This window comes from Pinus tabuliformis, chromosome 2_1, assembly GCF_031772625.1.
Source record: "Pinus tabuliformis cultivar Carrire ecotype Pingquan chromosome 2_1, CPIR1, whole genome shotgun sequence".
NCBI classification, from domain to species: Eukaryota; Viridiplantae; Streptophyta; class Pinopsida; order Pinales; family Pinaceae; genus Pinus; species Pinus tabuliformis.
The window spans coordinates 401,674,470-401,694,232 of NC_142299.1; the positions used below are offsets into that span (position 1 = coordinate 401,674,470).

At 39.2% G+C, this 19,763-nt stretch overlaps 1 protein-coding gene and 1 pseudogene across 1 annotated transcript; one reads left to right on the forward strand and one right to left on the reverse strand.

Moving 5' to 3' along the window:
• The first annotated feature begins 1,438 nt into the window (after window positions 1–1,438).
• On the forward strand, window positions 1,439–3,303 carry LOC149200568 (cytochrome P450 782C1-like; annotated as a pseudogene).
• A 7,977-nt stretch (window positions 3,304–11,280) lies between these two features.
• On the reverse strand, window positions 11,281–18,396 carry LOC149200569 (uncharacterized). The gene is made up of 3 exons (XM_089400984.1): window positions 17,599–18,396; window positions 15,802–15,932; window positions 11,281–11,581 (listed from the first exon to the last, which is right to left on the reverse strand). The coding sequence occupies exons 1-3, from the start codon at window positions 18,394–18,396 to the stop codon at window positions 11,281–11,283; spliced, it is 1,230 nt and encodes a 409-aa protein (XP_089257110.1).
• Window positions 18,397–19,763: the final 1,367 nt, after the last annotated feature.

Below are 19,763 nucleotides of genomic sequence, written 5' to 3' on the forward strand. Positions count from 1 at the left end.
ACGGGGCTATAGAATGAGCCTCTCGGCTCAACTAGAATTAGCACTTGCATCATAAACAAAAAAATTGAATTTTAATATAAATGTATTTTTGTATGTAATTCCTGCATTTGCAGATGTGATCATCAAAATTTAGATGTTACATGCTACCAATAGGCAAGTGATTTTCTTCCCATCACTGGGAAAACAAGGAGATTCTAGGGAAACAATGCTTGCAGGGTTTGGAGTCACATACAATGTCAGGGAGGCTTTGTCAGAGGCATTTCATTTCGATGCAAACTCTCAGTCTGAGAGATAAGCTTCCTGAAAATCTCAACCAACTCAAATCTTCAACTACCCCATGTCCCTGCAGTAGAATGGATTCACTAGAATGCTCCCCGGTCACAATGGGCTCTTCAAGGTGGCCTTTCTGAATGACAATGAATTCAACAACATCTTGGATTATTTTTTCAGAAACTTGAAAAGCTTAAGTGGGATATATTTAAACAACAATCTATGCATATTCATATAAGTTTATAGGGCTTATCGAATGCATTGCTTTGCCCCACTCGACAACAGTAAGAATTGCATTGTGTTGGCACACAAGTGACTTTGGCCTATTAATTGCTTTGAAGTCAAATAACATTTCCCCTCTAAGCGATTATCTTGATGCCAACATGGATATGGTGTTCAAAGATTCTGCAATGATTAGGCATGTTTTCCGTCATGCTTTTCTGCACAGATATTTGTAGGAGATTCCGATTGTAGTAGATGTGTAGTCTCACTCTTATTTTCAAATGATTGTTGCTATAAACACATTTTTCTTCCCATCATTTAGATAAAAATAAGTTTTCACTGTGATCAGGAACAAAATAGTGATAGAAGGAAATGGAAATATTTTCTTTTGAATGGCAACAATTTTTTCAAAATGCGAAAGTCACTTGAGACACTAGGACCACCAACTATTTACTAAATATGTAGTCATTTTGACACTACTTTTTCTTCATATTCTTATTGTCAGGTTAAACCCATAAAAATTAATTAATGAACTCGTTATCACCATTATGCCAAGTCAAATCTATTCTATACATGCCAATTTATTAATTTAGGTTTCATACAAGCGAGACACCTATATGTCACCCAAGCCTGGAATTTGATGTTCCACAAAATGTTTCTTGGGTTTTTAAATGTATTTGACGGTTTAAAAATATTTGGAAACGTTGAAAGTGACTTGTAAAAAAAATTAAAACAGTAAATTTCATAGATTTAATTTAACCCTCATATTTCATAGTAACAAATAACATTAGTTGTCGCTTGGAATCGTCGATCAACCATAAAAATCATCAACTATGGAAATTCCATATCGACTGTATAGATGCTAGTGGGTTGCACCATCCGATAGGGGTTAGACGCGATCTTCCACATTCATTCCGTATATTTCAAGCGATGTGGACCATCAAACATGATCCCCTCTCGTATCTTCAAGGGATCTCAAACCATTTACTCCGCCACCAACCCTTTAAGCGCCTCTCGACAACAGAGTTTGGAACCAGCTGAATCTCTTCAATTGAGCGGAGAGGAAAACCATTTGTGATTATTGCGTAAATAAAGCTTCCTCTCCTAAGTTAGCACTCAATCCTTCTTTCTAGAATGAATGATTATATGTTGTGGTGATCGACAGACTGAAAAACATTGCTCTGTATGCTGAAGAACTACGTATTTCTGCTTTGAGCCCAGGAGTTGTTAGAAAGCAAGTAAAGGTCATAAGAAAGAAAAGGAAGGTCATATATATGATCAGGTATATAACTGTTCATAAAGGAGGGACTCTACTTATAGCGATCAATGCAAGCACTTTGAATTTTGAATCTTTACCCTTCGCTGTTGATAAATCCCTTATCTTTATTATTACCACCAACCCTGGTTTGATCTTGCCTTCCCTTCATCACCGATCTTATCTTGATTGCAGGTTGCTCAAGCTCGTTGACGTGCTCAGTGGGGGCCATCCATCTCCGTTGCCGGTTCCTTTAATACTTTCAATATTTCGGCAACTTGACAACTCTCCTCATTTAGAGTGCGTCCACAACTCTGACTCCTTGAAAAGTGGTGGATAAGTCGTCAACTTAAATGCATTCAATGCTACATCTGCACCATGGATTTCAAATACGTTGGCGCCGGGGATTTCAAATTGAAAATTTGAGCGTGAAATTTCTCTCTCAGGTTGTTGAATAGGGATGAGATTGCTCCCTGTTTCATTTTCGCATCTGGAATGCTATTTGGAAGCAAATATACTCAGTCGCACCCTCCTATAGCCAAGGAAATGGAATCATTCATGGAGGACGTGAAAGAGGCTGTGGTTAGCATCATCACCTCAATTGTTAGTGACCTTGTTCCTCTTCTTGACTGGCTCGATTTGCAAGGCTACGATCGAAGAGTCAACAGAGTAAGCAAAAAGCTGGAGAGAGTGTACAGGCTCGTTATAGACAACCATAGGCGTGACCTGGAAAAATAATCATATGGGAGTATGAGCGAGGAGACCAAGGATTTTGTGCATATTTTGTTGTTCCTCCAAGGCCAAGAACAACTCTCAGAAAAATCCCTTCTGGGATTAATGACGGTAGGCTTCTTCAATTTGTTTCAAACCTTGCAATTTACAGCTCAGTCTGAATCTGTGTTTGTGTGTCAGGATGTGCCACTGTTCGACGTAGATATTACGATGACTAGAATTGAATGGGCGATGGCAGAGCTGATTCAAAACCAGAGGGTTTTGAAAAAACTGCAAGGAGAAATAGACAGAGTTGTGGGCGATGGTCGGCTGGTGGATGAATCTGACATGTGGTATATTCCATACCTGGATTGCGTCGTGATGGAAGCTCTTTGTCTCCATCCGCCGGTTCTGTTGACAGATCCCCATTTTAATGAAGAGGTCGTGGATGTTGTAGGCTACATAATCCCCTCTAAAAGCGTTATGTTTGTCAACATATGGGGTCTTGCACATGACCCAAATTGTGGCACGATCCTTTCGGATTTAGGCGAGAAAGATTCGAGGACGGATCGAAAACCAATATAAATATCGACGGGAATGACTTCAGATTCCTACCCTTCTCCTCTGGGAGGAGGAAGTGCCTAGCGGCGAACATGGCGTATGTTAAGATGCAACACGTTGTAGCCCTTCTTGCACATGCGTTCGACTGGTATCTTCTAGAGGGCCAGGTCGATTTTAACATGGAGGAAGGATTTGGAGTTACTAGCCCCATGATGTTCCGGTTACATGCATTCCCTACACCTCGACCAGGTGATGGGGCTCACAATGCTGGCAATGTGCAGTGAATGTTTCATTCCAACATGTCCAAAAGTTGGACATAGTACTAAAGGTTTTGTATGGGAACAATTTGGGTTACTATGTCATATCTCATGGAGTGAGTGAGTTGGGTTTATGGATGTGTATTATTTGTTACATTAGATGTATTCTAATCATGTACGTTAGAGGGATCATAATCAAATACATCATCATTTTATATAATTTTATATAACATGTAGCATTATAATAACCATTTCTTATGCTTTAATTTTAAAATTCAATAATTTTTAATTTTAAAATTCAATAATTTTTTTCAATTTTAAAGACATTTTCTATACCTATAAATAGTAATGAAATTAATAACTTTTAAAGGTTACGATATTATTTTATTATTAAAAATAAAAGGACTGTTTCAAATTTCTGGAGGATGACCATTTCAATTTGTCTTTTTAGCCATTATGCCATATGACCCCTTCAAGTTTTCTATTTCATTCTCTATCCTGGTTTAATGTTATATATATATATATATATATATATAATTTTAATATTGTCTTGATTTTCAAAAATGGGGATTTTTAGTTTGTGTTTTAAGAATATGTCATAAAAAGTAATTTTAGTGGATTCTAGTAGAATCCAAATAATTTGTATGATTATGAAACATTAACATTTATTATATTTATAGAAAAGAATGTTTCATAATCATCAATATTTTATAGAGAGAATGGATTGATTTGTAAATCAATAATTTATAGTCTAAAGCTTGCAAATCTATGATTCATAGATTTCCTACATGGAAATTAGAAATAAGGAAGATATATATATATCCTCGTGCCAAGGGATTTTTCACAATAGTGTTTGAATTATTTGAGGACAAAGATTGAAACTTGAACTTTTGTCAACGGTTCTAGGGAAACCTTGGTCAATGGTTCTAGGGAAACCTTGGTCAATGGTTCTAGGGCAACTTTGATCTCTACATGAAACCCTAGACTCCAATTTTTGACCCCTCTTTGAACCACTTCTCCACGATGCTCATCTAGGTATGCTTGCTTAACCTCCCTCTACATTTATAATTTTCTAAGAGATAGTGGAAATGCTTTAGTTGTATTTCATTTTATATTCATTAGGTGAAATGCTAGTGTATTGCAACATATGCATGCATGTGTATACATGGACTTCAGTAAGGAAATTTTAGCAAACATCAAATTTTGAAGGATATGTTTCGAGTTAAAAGTCGGATTGTGATCAAGTCCCTTTTAGATGAAAGGCATGATTTGTAACATAACACATTTCTACCCATGGCATCAAAGTCTCAAAGGTATGGTCGTCAAGGTAATATTATCACAACCAATGGTGCAATGGAGTAATGGAAGCCCATCATCTAATCGACAAGGATCCATTGATGTCCTCCTAGATCCCCTCTCTAAAGCTATCCTAGATTGTTGCTTTGTCTTTGGAACCTCATGTTGACGTCATTGCATCAAGGGGTAGACATTCTGCCTAGGTCAGAATATAAACAAGTCAAAGTATTGACAAGGGGCCACAAAATGTGGCTAGGGAGAATGACCCAGAGAGAATCAAGTCCTAAAGTACTCCCTAAATGGGCGAGTGAGTGCCTCTAGCATTAGAAAAGAAATTTACCATTCAATTAACATGTAGGAATGGTAATATCCCATGGTTTCACAATAGGTCATAGGTGTTGACTAGGTTCCAAGTGACAACTTGGATAATTGGTGAATTGTTCCAAGTGACGACTTGTTGAGCATGATGTTGATGCATGATGCTTTCCATATGTAGTGGATCAACAAATCAACATGGATAGCTTATTCAACGAATATCATTCCCTCTAGGTCAAGAATTAGGGAGAATGGTCCAATAGAGGAAAGTCATTCTTCTTGTGTCAATTATGTTGACTAGAATTAGGAAGAACTATCCTAGAGGCCTAGAATCACTCAGTTGAGTGGGTGCCCTTTAGCATCAGTCTCAAATGATCTAGAGAGGTTGAGTGAGCACATTTAGCATTAGGCCCAGAATTACTCATGAAGAGTGAGGTCTTTGGAGATTCACCACGAGTCAAAGATATTAAATAGATTGATGGTTAACGAAGACTAGTCTAGGTCAAGAGTATCGACCAGGATGATGGTGATGATATACCATAGATCCGAGGTACTGACTAGTTGATGCAAATGATGTATCATGGGTCAAAAGTACTGATGATATTACGGTGATAATACAACATAGGCCAGATATACTGACCATAATTATTGTAACAAAGTGATGTTATTAATTTACCGTGAGTCAGAGTTACTGACTAGGATTATGTTAATAGAATAATGCTAATGTTTATGATAAATGATTAACCTTTTCTTAGAGAAATTTGTCAATAAGATAACATTTGGTGTTGGGTGTGTTATATTTTATTTTGTGCAGATTCAGTAATAGTTGGGCGGATCCAAGGATGGGGGCCAAGCCCAAAGATGGTGGGCGAACCTACCCATGTTTTTGCGCATGGTTTTTGGGCACAGTGGTTTTTTCCCATGGTATTTGTAGATCTGGTCAAGGGAACTACAAGTATGTTCTAATCCAGGGTTAGTGGATTGGCGTTTATGAATACTTCGACATGTATATATATGTATTGTAACGTTAAAAGGAATATAATGAGAAATCAATATGGTATTCCTGGTTTTGGGATCCAGGGGAATTTTTTGTGTATATGTAATGTTCCAAACTAGAAAATATAGTGAATGTAAAAACATACACTAATTGCAACCAAGAATTTTCACACGTGCATGCACAAATTTACACAAACAGAAATAGATAAGAAAACCACAAAATAACAACCACATAACTAAGCCATTTTATTGATTTTAAAGTTGTAACTAAATACAATGGAGTGAATATATATAACTTGGGCTTGCTACTGCAAGCATGCAATAACCAGGTGGTAAACTTAGTGAAATATCCAACTGAAATGGCTTAATCTATCCAAATGCATTGCCCATAAATTGTTGTTGTTCTTGCTGCTGTTGGAGGCAAACTATGAAATGAACACTCGAAGCAGCTCCAAAATCTCTGAAAAATTAGAGGGAGGCTCCTCACACCCCAACCAATAAAACCCATAAATATTTTGAGCTAATTCCAGTTGACCCAGATGCCCAAAATAGTGCGAAAATCCTTGTTAAACCAACAATGCACCCTGCTATAAGAATGAGGATTTCAGGCCTTAATATCGCCCAAATTGTTTTGTAAAATTAACTGGAGTCTCCTCTCACCAAACCCACAAAAACCTAGAAAATCTCAAGCTGAATCCACTAGTCACTGAAACCCAAAAATCAGTGTGAAACCCTTCACAATCTACCAGTGAGCTATAGAAATCAAACTGCTACAATAATTCACAATTTCCCCAAAGGGAAACTCCTCGAAATCCCAACAAAAGTCCTTCCTCAAACTTTCGTCCAAAATAAGCTCAAACACCTGAAAAAAAAAAACATTATTGCTCAACCCCTGCAAAATAGATAGAAATCCAACCCACAATAGTTGATCCTCCAATGAGCAATTCGAACAGCCTCTATGCCCAAGGAGTGGCAAACTAAGTGAATACCTACAATAAAGCTCTGTGGAAATCCTGAATTGGACTCCCCAAATTACCTCACTACAGAGACACTCGAATTTCTCCGAAATGAGGGTGGAATTCTTCTTGGAAATTCCTTGTGCTAAACAACACTGGTTGACTTGGCTAAGCAGCTCAAGCAAACTCTCCAATTCTGAAATGAAATGCCAAATAGAATGATCAAAATGAGGATCTAGCCTTCCTTTTATTATTTCTTTCCCTTCCTCACACCATGGGTCGATTTCTCTTGCACTATGCTTTGATACTATGGTTTGATTCTTCTCATGGTTGATTTCCATTTTGGTAACCTCCACAACTTATCTTTACTTTGATTTTTCTTTTATCCTAAGTTTGGCCTTCTTTTCTCTCCAAAATTTATATTGAGCCATCATAACCCATTTTCCTAAGTTTATTTGCCAAAAATATTTATTATTTGCCAAAATTGTAAATTTGAGAATTTCCCTTAACAAAATTATTAATTATTGGGGACATGACAATCCTCCTTGCCAAAAATTACTTGTCCTCAAGCAATGATTGAACAAGTTCCCTCTTTGACTTTTGATCACCGCTATAACCACAAATAATAGTAGGGTCCCAAATGTGCCACTGAGTCATCCCCAATCTCACCACTGTCTTGACATGAAGGAATCCCTCAATACTAGGATCCCAAGCCATCTTGATCAATGCAAATCAAACCTTACTCCACTAGTTGTCCAACTAGATATAGGTACCAAAATCCTTCTGCATACTATCAATAATTAGAGCATCGTGATAATGTAGGACTTTGTCCAACTCCCCGTGAAGTTTCCCTACCGAGTAGTCCACATCATGCACTCCAAGAGTAAACTCTTGATGACACAACACAATCCCTGTGGGATGAATTCTTTCCTACATGAACTTTCCCTAGTATCCTCCCGCCAACCAACCTATCATGATGAGGAAGTCTCCCATGCTATCACCGAGTTCCTAAAGCTTTGGGGAAGATTTGGGTGATCTCCTCCTATACTAGCCAGCTCTTCCCTAACGGTCATTGAGTGGTAAAGTAATATGATGTCTGGGTCCCATGCCCATCATAGAAAGAAACTGTCCTGCTGAACCTGTCACACTCTAGTCATGGCTAATTGCCTACTATGCTCGTACCATAACCTCCTCTCATGTAACTCTCGACCATAATATATGCGATGATTGAGGCTAAGCTCAACCTACTAATATGACTTACCAACGCTCACGCCTATCACTCCATGGCTAGTCCTAATCCTAAACAACCACATACCTCACCATATGATGAAGACCCCGGTGATCCCCCATGTCTTAACCTGATAAAGAACCAAGACACCTACTATTTGGATTTTACTCACTAAGTAATGGAGTGTCCCACCAATCAACTGGATCTCTGGATCCAATAACCATATTGGAAGTCCACAACTCCCAATCCTCACTACCTGTGGCTATGACATGATGTTAGCTGCTAGGACCCTGTTGTAGCGACTACAACCACCCTCCAAAATTTTCCCTTAGCTTCATTTTGCAGCCTCCCTTCCAACCTTCATAGTAGCTTGCCTTACTTCGTCAAGTTCAAAAGTTTCAGTGTTTTTCTTGCACAAAGGCAGCCTTTCAATCACAGCTCGATGCATTCCCCTCACAAGCTGATCACCCGGACTTGGTCAAGCTGCAGGCAGAGCAGATCCCCCAAGAAATTGTGCAATTCTAGAGGGAAACTAGCCTTCCCTCCAGAAATTGTGCAATCCTGAATGGTAGCTTGCTGGGCTCCAGAATTGCGCAATTATGGCAGTCAACACTCACAGTGAAAATTGTGCAATTTTCCCTAGCAGGGTTGCTCAACCTAGAATTTGCACAAATCTGGTTAGCAGTGAGCTGCTCTGCCCAGAAATTGCACAAATCTCCTGGGCATCTAACCCAGCTCCCAGCCAGAAATGCACATATTCTCCTAGTAGTCGAGCATTCTCTTACATGTGCAGCTGAGTTGACCGGATCCCTCCGAGACCGAGCAAAACTGACTTGCATGCATGGGTTTCTTCTCCCAAGGCAGCATGCAAAGGCATCCCTTGTTTCAGGGATCTATTTTTAGTAGCTGGAGGTTACATGTGTTATCACTTGGATTGAACCTCACGCTGAAGGAAGGCAAGCCAGGGTAAGCACAAACCACGCTTAGCCAAGTAGCTAGCCCTACTAGGCTGGGAGAGGGCTCTCTCCGTAAGGATCTCAGTCAAGATGACTGGATTAGGTAAAGTATTTTAGGCTAGGTATAGTAGCTCGAAGGTTTTGATTGAGTTTTGTTGGTGTTTTGCCGGACCAGGAGGAGTTGGGCAGTTTAGGTCTGGGAAATTAGATCAGAAATGCAGGGTGTTCCATGGGGCAAGGTAGGCATAGGCTTTAGCACTTTAGGCTTTGATGGTGTGAGGTGTTTGAGACTGATGAGGAGCTAAGAAGGGCATGTGACAACTATGGATCCTTCCTAAACAATAGAAAACATGAAATGTTGAATGATCTCCCAAGGCAGAGCACTGATACAATGGATTCTACCTATCAAACTTGAAAATATTCAACTAGAAGCAATGAAATGAATGATGGCATACATAAAACATGTAAACAAATGATCACAAAAGAAGAAACTGTACTAAAACTCCATACCACAGGGATCCTACAAAAATAGCTGCAAATCCTATTATTCTCCTTGTCAAACTGCTTACAATGATGTACAATCAAGGTTTGAGCATCCAACTGAGTCCAACCTCTCACAAAGAGAAAGAAGAAGAAGATATAGACAAACATTCAACCTCCTCCCATCTTCAGGGGTCGAATCCCTAAGTTGAGGAGCTGATCTAACTCATACTAAACAAGGAACAAGAATATAGGCATCATCAACAACTTGCCTCTAAAAGTGAAAAACTATTTCATTTGACTTCAAACTATCTCCTAAAGCAATGAATCTACCCTCTACAACTTTTTAACCATCATATTTACAAGCCATGACATCATTCGCAATAGTAAATCATCCACCATGAGAGAGAATCCATGATCATAGTAAAAAACTGGAAAAATAGGCATCTTGAGCAAAATTTGCTCTACGCGCAGCGCCACTGGCTCAACACGCAGCGCCACTTTCAGGTCCCTTTTGAAGGCCTTCCCAGCATCCAAATTGAGCCCATTATAGCTCATTGGAAAGGTCCTCAAGTCTACTTTCCAAAATACCTAGAATTCATGAATTTGGAGCTTATTTGTCCCCTCCAAACTTGATTCTCCCAAGATTGCTTCTGTGTGTCCAAAAAGTGGCAGAAAGGTCATTTTTAGGGTGTTTTTTAACCTTTTGGTGGCCCAGTTCTGCTCCAAAGACTTTGAAACTTACTAGGATGCATGTCCTCACTGCCCTGAATCTAAAAATGTAAGCCATTTGTCCATTGGGTGCCCCTAGGAAAATCACAGTGCTAGTGGCGCTACGCGTCTAGGCCATTTTTCTGTGTGTCAAATTTCCAAAAATTGCAAATGTTAAAATTTGCTCAAAATTTCCCCAAAATTTGTTTGAAGCCTCATCACCATATGATCTAATGAGTCAAGGAAGCCTCAACCAACATTCTAAGTCTATCCTCCTCTTTCTTTCCCTTCAAGGCCCACCTTAACCTAGCTTTCATCTTCTTGATTCTTATGTTGCAAGTCCTATTGCGAGTCCTGTAATGATAGGCCATGTGTCTGAGCATCTGACTATCTCTGTTGGCCTTCTGTAGCAGCTTCTCAAGGTGTAGGTTGACGCTTTCAAGCCAAGTTTCTCTATCCTCTTCTATCTCCTGTTCAACAGGGGTCAGAGTGACTTGTGTTTCTTTGCCACTTCGTCGTTTTGCCTTGAGCACTTCCAGCCCCATGAGGACTTGTTTGTCACTCAACTGTTTTTTTCCTGCTCTAAGTATGTGATGACATACTTGGCCCTCTCTAAGTTGTCCATCAGGGCCTGTACTTGGCCCTCCTTTTCCCGAATGATGATGTCTTTGATTGTTTCTTCATCTCGAGCCTCTAAATCAATGGTTGGAGTGTCATGCTTCTCAAGCTCATCATACTCTGCCAGATCAAAGTTTCTTTCCTCCTCATCATCACAGTCTTCCTCTTGTCCATGTTTGCAAGTTTTTTGGTTGCACTCTCCTAGAAAGGGATAAAGGGAATGAGTGGGAGTCTTTTAGGAGTGAAGGGATGTATTAGGGTAGACTAGACAATGAAGGGTAAGATGTGAATTATGAGAGTGAGGGAGGGGGGTTTTAGGATGAGAGGATATAATGAGGGGATATGCAGTGATGTAGAGAGGGGTTTTGAGTTCTAATGATAAGTGATGGGAATAAACAAATGGGTTTAGGGTTTTTTAGGATGAATAGAGTAAAACTAGGGTTTGATTTTAATCATGAAGAATGACGCTTATGACTTTCATATGCAAACAAGAAATGAAGGAGAAGAGGGTAACATACTTGGAAATAGGGAAAGAGAAAGCAATTTGAAGATTTTTTGAGGTTTTGAGGGTTTTGGAGCCTTTCTCCTCCACGCACAGTGCCTTTGCCCAGACGCGCAGCGCCGGCCCCAACGCACAGTGCCCGTGTAAAAGTACACTAGAGAATTCTTCTAGACACACAACGCTAGGCACTACATGCAACGCCAAGTCTCCAATGCGCAGCGCCAAGTCTCCAACACGCAGCGCCGACCTGTTTCACCCAGAAGCACAACGCCACTCAGCCAATGCGTAGCGCCAAGCTTCTTTCGCCCAAACTCACTCAAATTTGCCTCTTCTTCTTACTTTTAGACTCCTTTCTTGCTAAATGAACATAATGATTTTTGAAAATGAAATATGAGAGCTTAAATAGGAGTACATTTTGATCTTTCACTTTGAAAAACCGACTTTCTAATGTTTCTTGTCTTTTTTCAAAACCCTGTTTTTAATGCCTTTTCTGTAACCACGAATAATACCAGAGTCCCAAATGTGCCACTGAGTCATCCCCAATCTCAACACTCTCTTGACATGAAGGAATCCCTCAATACTAGGATCCCAAGCCATCTTGATCAATGCAAATCAAACCTTACTCCATTAGTTGTCCAACAAGATACAGGTACCAAAATCCTTCTGCATACTATCAATAATTAGAGCATCATGATAATGTAGGACTTTGTCCAACTCCCTGCGAAGTTTCCCTACCGAGTAGTCCACCTCATGCACTCCAAGAGTAAACTCTTGATGACACAACACAATCCCTGTGGGGATGAATTCTTTCCTGCATGAATTTCCCCTAGTATCCTCCTGCCAACCAACCTGTCATGATGAGGAAGTCTCCCATGCTATCAGCGAGTTCCTAAAGCTTTGGGGAAGATTTGGGTGATCTCTTCCTATACTAGCCAGCTCTTCCCTAAAGGTCATTGAGTGGTAAAGTAATATGATGTCGGGGTCCCATGCCCATCATAGAAAGAAACTATCCTGCTGACCCTGTCACACTCTGGTCATGGCTAACTACCTACTATGCTCGTACCAGAACCTCCTCTCCTGTAACTCTCGACCATAATATATGCGATGATTGAGGATAAGCTCAACCTACTAATATGACTTGCCAAAGCTCACGCCTATCACTCCATGGCTAGCCCTAATCCTAAACAACCACATACCTCACCATATGATGAAGACCCCGGTGATCCCCCATGTCTTAACCTGATAAAGAACCAAGTCACCTACTATTTGGATTTTACTCACTAAGTAATGGAGTGTCCCACCAATCAACTGGATCTCTGGATCCAATAACCATATTGGAAGTCCACAATTCCCAATCCTCACTACCTGTTGCTATGACATGATGTTAGTTGCTAGGACCCTGTTGTAGCGACTACAACCACCCTCCAAAATTTTTCCTTAGCTTCGTTTTGGAGCCTCCCTTCCAACCTTCATAGTAGCTTGCCTTGCTTCGTCAAGTTCACAAGTTTCAATGTTTTTCTTGCACAAAGGCAGCCTGTCAATCACAGCTCGATGCATTCCCCTCACAAGCTGATCACCCAGACTTGGTTAAGCTTCAGGCAGAGCAGCTCCCCCAAGAAATTGTGCAGTTCTATAGGGAAACTAGCCTTTCCTCCAGAAATTGTGCAATCCTAACTGGCAGGTTGTTGGGCTCCAAAATTGCGCAATTATGGCAGTCAACAATCACAGTGAAAATTGTGCAATTTTCCTTAGCAGGGCTGCTCAACCCAGAATTTGCACAAATCTGGTTAGCAGTGAGCTGCTCTGCCCAGAAATTGCGCAAATCTCTTGGGCATCTAGCCGAGCTCCCAGCCAGAAATGCACATTTTCTCCCAGCAGTCAAGCAATCTCTTGCATGTGCAGCTGAGTTGACCGGTTCCCTCCGAGATCGAGCAAAATTGACTTGCATGCATGGGTTGCTTCTCCCAAGGCAGCATGCAAAGGCATCCCTTGTTTTAGGGATCTATTTTTAGCAGTTGGAGGTTACATGTGTTATCACCTGGATTGAACCTTAGGCTGAAGGAAGGCAAGTCAGGGTAACCACAAACCATGCTTAGCCAAGTAGCTAGCCCTACTAGACTGGGAGAGGGCTTTCTCCGTAAGGATCTCAGTCAAGATGACTGGATCAGGTAAAGTATTTTAGGCTAGTTATAGTAGCTCAAAGGTTTTGATTGAATTTTGTTGGTGTTTTGTCAGATCAGGAGGAGTTGGGCAGTTTAGGTCTGGGAAATTAGGTCAGAAATGCAGGGTGTTCTATGGGGCAAGGTAGGCATAGGCTTTAGCAGTTTAGGCTTTGATGGTGTGAGGTGTTTAATACTAATGAGGAGCTAAGAAGGGCATGCCGCATGTGACAACTATGGATCCTTCTTAAACAGTAGAAAACATGAAATGTTGAATGATCTCCCAAGGCAGAGCACTGATACAATGGATTCTACCTATCAAACTTGAAAACATTCAACTAGAAGCAATGAAATGAATGATGGCATACATAAAACATGTAAACAAATCATCACAAAAGAAGAAACTGTACTAAAACTCCATACCACAGGGATCCCATAAAAATAGCTGCAAATCTTATTATTCTCCTTATAATGATGTAAAACCAAGGTCTGAGCATCCAACTGAGTCCAACCTCTCACAAAGAGAAAGAAGAAGAAGATATAGACAAGCATTCAATCTCCTCCCATCTTCAAGGGTCGAATCCCTAAGATGAGGAGCTGATCTAACTCATACTAAACAAGGAACATGAATATAGGCATCATCAACAACTTGCCTCTAAAAGTGAAAAACTAATTCATTTGACTTCAAACTATCTCCTAAAGCAATGAATCTACCATCTACAACTTTTTAATCATCATATTTACAAGCCATGACATCATTCACAATAGTAAATCATCCACCATGAGAGAGAATCCATGACCATAGTAAAAAACTGGAAAAATAGGCATCATGAGCAAAATTTGCTCTACGCACAGCGCCACTGGTTCAACACGCAACGCCACTTTCAGGGCCCTTTTGAAGGCCTTCCCAGCATCCAAATTGAGCCCATGATAGCTCATTAGAAAGGTATTCAAGTCTACTTTCCAGAATACCTAGAATTCCTGCATTTGGAGCTCATTTGTCCCCTCCAAACTTGATTCTCCCAAGACTGCTTCTGTGTGTCCAAAAAGTGGCAGAAAGGTCATTTTTAGGGTGTTTTTTGACCTTTTGGTGGCCCAGTTCTGCTCCAAAAACTTTGAAACTTACTAGGATGCATGTCCTCACTACCCTGAATCCAAAAATGCAAGCCATTTGTCCATTGGGTGCCCCTAGGAAAAGCACAACGCCAGTGGCGCTACGCGTCTAGGCCATTTTTCTGTGTGTCAAATTTCCAAAAATTGCAAATGTTAAAATTTGCTCAAAATTTCCCCAAAATTTGTGTGAAGCCTCACCATCATATGCTCTAATGAGTCAAGGAAGCCTCAACCAACATTCTAAGTCTATCCTCCTCTTTCTTTCCCTTCAAGGCCCACCTTAACCTAGCTTTCATCTTCTTGATTCTTATGTTGCAAATCCTATTGCGAGTCCTGTAATGATAGGCCATGTTTCTGAGCATCTGAATATCTCCATTGGCCTTCTATAGTAGCTTCTCAAGGTGTAGGTTGACTCTTTCAAGCCAAGTTTCTCTATCCTTTTCTATCTCCTGCTCAATAGGGGTCAAAGTGACTTGTGTTTCTTTGCCACTTCGTCGTTTTGCCTTGAGCACTTCCAGCCCCATGAGGACTTGTTTGTCACTCAACTGTTTGTTTTCCTGCTCTAAGTATGTGATGATATACTTGGCCCTCTCTAAGTTGTCCATCAGGGCCTGTACTTGGCCCTCCTTTTCCCGAATGATGATGTCTTTGACTGTTTCTTCATCCTGAGCCTCTAAATCAATGGTTTGAGTGTCATGCTACTCAAGCTCATCATACTCTGCCAGATCAAAGTTTCTTTCCTCCTCATCATCACGGTCTTCCTCCTGTCCATGTTTGCAAGGTGTTTTGGTTGCACACTCCTAGAAAGGGATAAAGGGAATGAGTGGGAGTCTTTTAGGAGTGAAGGGATGTATTAGGGTAGACTAGACAATGAAGGGTAAGATGTGAATTATGAGAGTGAGGGAGGGGGGTTTTAGGATGAGAGGATATAATGAGGGGATATGTCGAGATGTAGAGAGGGGTTTTGAGTTCTAATGATAAGTGATGGGAAGAAACAAACAGGTTTAAGGTTTTTTAGGATGAATAGAGTAAAACTAGGGTTTGATTTTAATCATGAAGAATGACGCTTATGACTTTCATATGCAAACAAGAAATGAAGGAGAAGAGGGTAACGTACTTGGAAAGAGGGAAAGAGAAAGAAATTTGAAGATTTTTTGAGGTTTTGAGGGTTTTGGAGCCTTTCTCTTCCACGCACAACGCCTTTGCCCAGACGCGCAGTGCCGGCCCCAACGCGCAGTGCTCGTGTAAAATTACACTAGAGAATTCTTCCAGACGCGTAGCGCCAGGCTCTACGTGCAGCGCCAAGTCTCCAACGTGCAGCGCCGACTTGTTTTGCCCAGAAGCGCAATGCCACTCAGCCAACGCGTAGCGCCAAGCTTCTTTCACCCAAACTCACTCAAATTCGCCTCTTCTTCTTACTTTTGGACTCCTTGCTTGCTAAATGAACATAATGATTTTTGAAAATGAAATATGAGAGCTTAAATAGGAGTACATTTTGATCTTTCACTTTGAAAAACCCACTTTCTAATGTTTCTTGTCTTTTTTCAAAACCCTGTTTTTAATGCCTTTTCTTATTGTGTCTTTGCAGGTGGATAAATGCTCAATCTAACTCGATTTCTTTTGCAGTGTTTCTTTGTCATGCAGTAAGGAGAGGTGCTTAGGTGTAGCTGGGATCCATTATTACATATAGAAACTTAAAATTACATAAGAAATACAACTAAATTCAAAATACTCTGTTTTCACCTCAAAACCATGTTTTTGAGGTGAAAATTACATAAGGTTAAAAAGATAATATTTTCAGTAGGCTATTACTTTTCAAGCCATCATGCTTGATTTATTGATCATCCTCATATCCTTGCAGACCTTTATTTACATTTCAACATCAGACTTTTGACCTTGGTGAAACCCTAAAACCTAATGAAATGGACTGCAGATTGTTTATGAACCATGACTAAAGACAATATGAAGGAGGATCAGCAATTATAGTCTATGAGGGAAGCGCTGAAGAGAAAACAACCATCAGTGGATCCATATATCATGACCTAATGGGATGATGCAAAATTTATAGTATGGGACTCATACTATGAAAATACAAAAGAGCAAATTTTGATCCCTGATGGAAGTATGAAAACACTGACACTAACATTGGCTCCAATGGGGATGGTAGCTCCTTGGAGGTGCCAAGAACATCGTAGACCTAGTAGCCTTATCCATTGGGCATGGAGTAAGAAAAACTCAATCTAAAATACATGACTGAATATTGATGACTCAAAGACACAAACTGACTTTTACTCAACTAAAAACTGACTCAATACTAAAACACAACTGACAAACTGGAAAAAATGCTCAGAATAGATTTTATTCAATAAAACCTACTCTAACTGTTCCATTCATCACCTGATCAAGTGAAATGAAACAACCAATGCAACCAAGTAAGCATTCTGGCTACTGTTTGAATTCTCCTTGATTGAGTGATTATGTTGAATTTGTTCGTGAGCAACTTTTGATATATATCTAATAAATCTCTTTCCTTAAGAGAGTTTGATTTTATGTGATCTTTTGAGTTCTTCAATTTCTCCGCAACTAGAGAAACCCAGACCAAAATTTGCAAAAAAAGAACTATTTAAGGCATAATTCACCAAGGAAGTTGAAGCCACAATGTTGAGCTAAGTTAATCTAGACCTAAAAACAAAATTTAATTATTTTTTATTATTTCAATAGTGTAAGTTGCATAGTATAATAGTTTTTTTTTTAATGTTTATGTACATTTATCATATATTTAATTTATGTAAATGCACTAGTTTGAAACTAAATTTCCTAAAATTACTTCGCCCTATAAATTAAAATACTCAAACATCTAGATTTACAAAAAACTTACATATAGATATTCATGTCCTAAGTCTAAAATAAGTCTATATTTATATTTATTGTAAATTTAAAAATATTTCCAAAGTATTACTACTTTACTTCATGTGCCGAAGAGCCCACTTACTGCTCCACTGATGATTGACTCAACCAAACCAGCTCTTTTACCGCCAGATGGGGATGTGGTGGGACCCACGGATGCAACTCGATGAATACCATGCTCTGAGAGTCCAAAAATGTCATTTTTAGTGCAGCTCGGATCCACGTAAACCTTACACGCCACATCCTCGCACCGATATCTCCAACCACCGCAACGGATGTAACCATCGCAGGCGCTGCAAGTGTATGCTTTCCGCTTTAAATCACCCGTCACAATTTTGAGTTTGTGATTTGCGTGCCCACCGTAGTCGAGTATTTTAGGAAGCGCCATACACAAGGGATGGAGCCTTCTGTTACGCCTTTCAGTTTCGAACACAAAACCTTTAATCACCTCGCAGCAGGCACTGCAGTGATGCCTCAGAAATGTCTTGGAACGAAACTTGATGATCACGTCGCTGCAAAATGGGTGTTGGATGGCGTCAGGCAGGGCGGTGCAGACCTCGTGCAGAGTGAAATTCTGACACTTCGAACCAGAAGAAATCTTACACTTGTAACCCCTGTTGGCTCCGTATTCTTTGCATCCACTGCATGTGTAAGCCGGAAGACCCTCAAACAGCAAGAGCTCATGCTCATGGCGGTTAGCGTTAAACAATACTTCCCCCTCTCCCTCCCCCTCCCCCTCCCCCTCTCCCTCTCCCTCTTCCTCATAGCGGTTAGCGTTAAACAATACTTCCCCCTCCGCCTCCCCCTCCCCCTCATAGCGGTTAGCGTTAAACAATACTTCCCCCTCCCTCTCCCCCTGCCCCTCCCCCTGCCCCTCCTTCATGATGGTTAGTGTTAAACAATACTTCCTCCTCTCCCTCTTCCACTCCCTCTCCCTGCTTTTCAACATCTCTGGCTGTTGGATTTGGATTCCGCTCCGCCATCAAGGAGACAGACCTATTTTCCCTCTCACTAAATGTGAAGGTGGACGATATTGGGATCGCTGGGCCAGAATTATGGGTGCATTGGCTTATTTATATAAATTGGGGGAAGAGCAGCTTTCAACGCTTGTGCTATATCGCTAAACCCATACATCTTAGTCTCTTAGGTTAAACCCATACAATCACTAACATTTACAATTAAATTGAAAATAACATTTATCAACGCGGAATAGACTTTTCTAACATTTACAATTAAATTGAAAATAACATTTATCAACGCGGAATAGACTTTTCTAACATTTACAATTAAATTGAAAATAACATTTATCAACGCGGAATAGACTTTTCTAACATTTACAATTAAATTCAAAATAACATTTATCAACGCGGAATAGACTTTTCTAACATTTACAATTAAATTCAAAATAAAATTTATCAACGCGGAATAGACTTTTCTAACATTTACAATTAAATTGAAAATAACATTTATCAACGCGGAATAGACTTTTCTATTTTGATGCAGGGTACAGACGAGTTAGAATTAATAATCGCAATATGAACGTCAAATCAAATCAAGTTCTTTTTCAACGGAATCTAATCCTTTTTAAAATCTTCTTCAAATACGTGAACCGTCCAAAAGCTTTTCTTTCTTCAAATTAATTAATTATTATTATCCCAGCCAATCAGCAGATATTGTATTGGGTTTCTGGTTAAATCAGTTTGGTTCGACCTGTAATATTTTTATAGTTTAATTTATTTATCGATATAGATAAATATAGATATATTAGATTTCTATATATAGATATATATAGTTATAACTATATATATATATAGATATATTAGATTTCTTAACTAATTTATGATATTTTTTTACATTTAATTTATTTTCTAAAGTAAAAGTAGATTTTTTTGTGAAGTTCTATTTTGCTTTATAAATAATAATAATAATAAATAGATGATTAAAAGTCTTATTCCATTTATCAAGTCTTTTCATATTTGTTTTATTTTCTAGAAAATAGAGTTTTTTTAATAGGTTTCATTTTTCTTTATATAGGAAAATGGATTAATGGAAAGGTAGATTTAAAGTCTATCTCTTTACACGCTATTAATAAGTTATTTTAAATCACTAGGATTTAGCTTTTGTGTGTAATATTATTATTTAACACTTAAAATATATAAAAAAAAATTAATTATTTTTTTATTATATTTTGAAATAAACTATAATATTGTCGTAAAAGATTTATATTTTTATAATTAAATACTTATAATT

Bases quoted from the DNA above. Each gene is read 5' to 3' on its own strand.
- LOC149200569 (XM_089400984.1), bottom strand. From the start codon at position 18,396: ATGAAGGAGGGGCAGGGGGAGGGGCAGGGGGAGAGGGAGGGGGAAGTA. The intron at 15,933-17,598 runs GTAAGTGGGCTC...GGGCAAAACAAG, and splicing joins AGTCAATCATCAGTGGAGCA to TCGGCGCTGCACGTTGGAGA. The intron at 11,582-15,801 runs GTGCGTGGAAGA...TGGGTGAAACAG, and splicing joins CGCGTCTGGGCAAAGGCGTT to GTCGGCGCTGCGTGTTGGAG.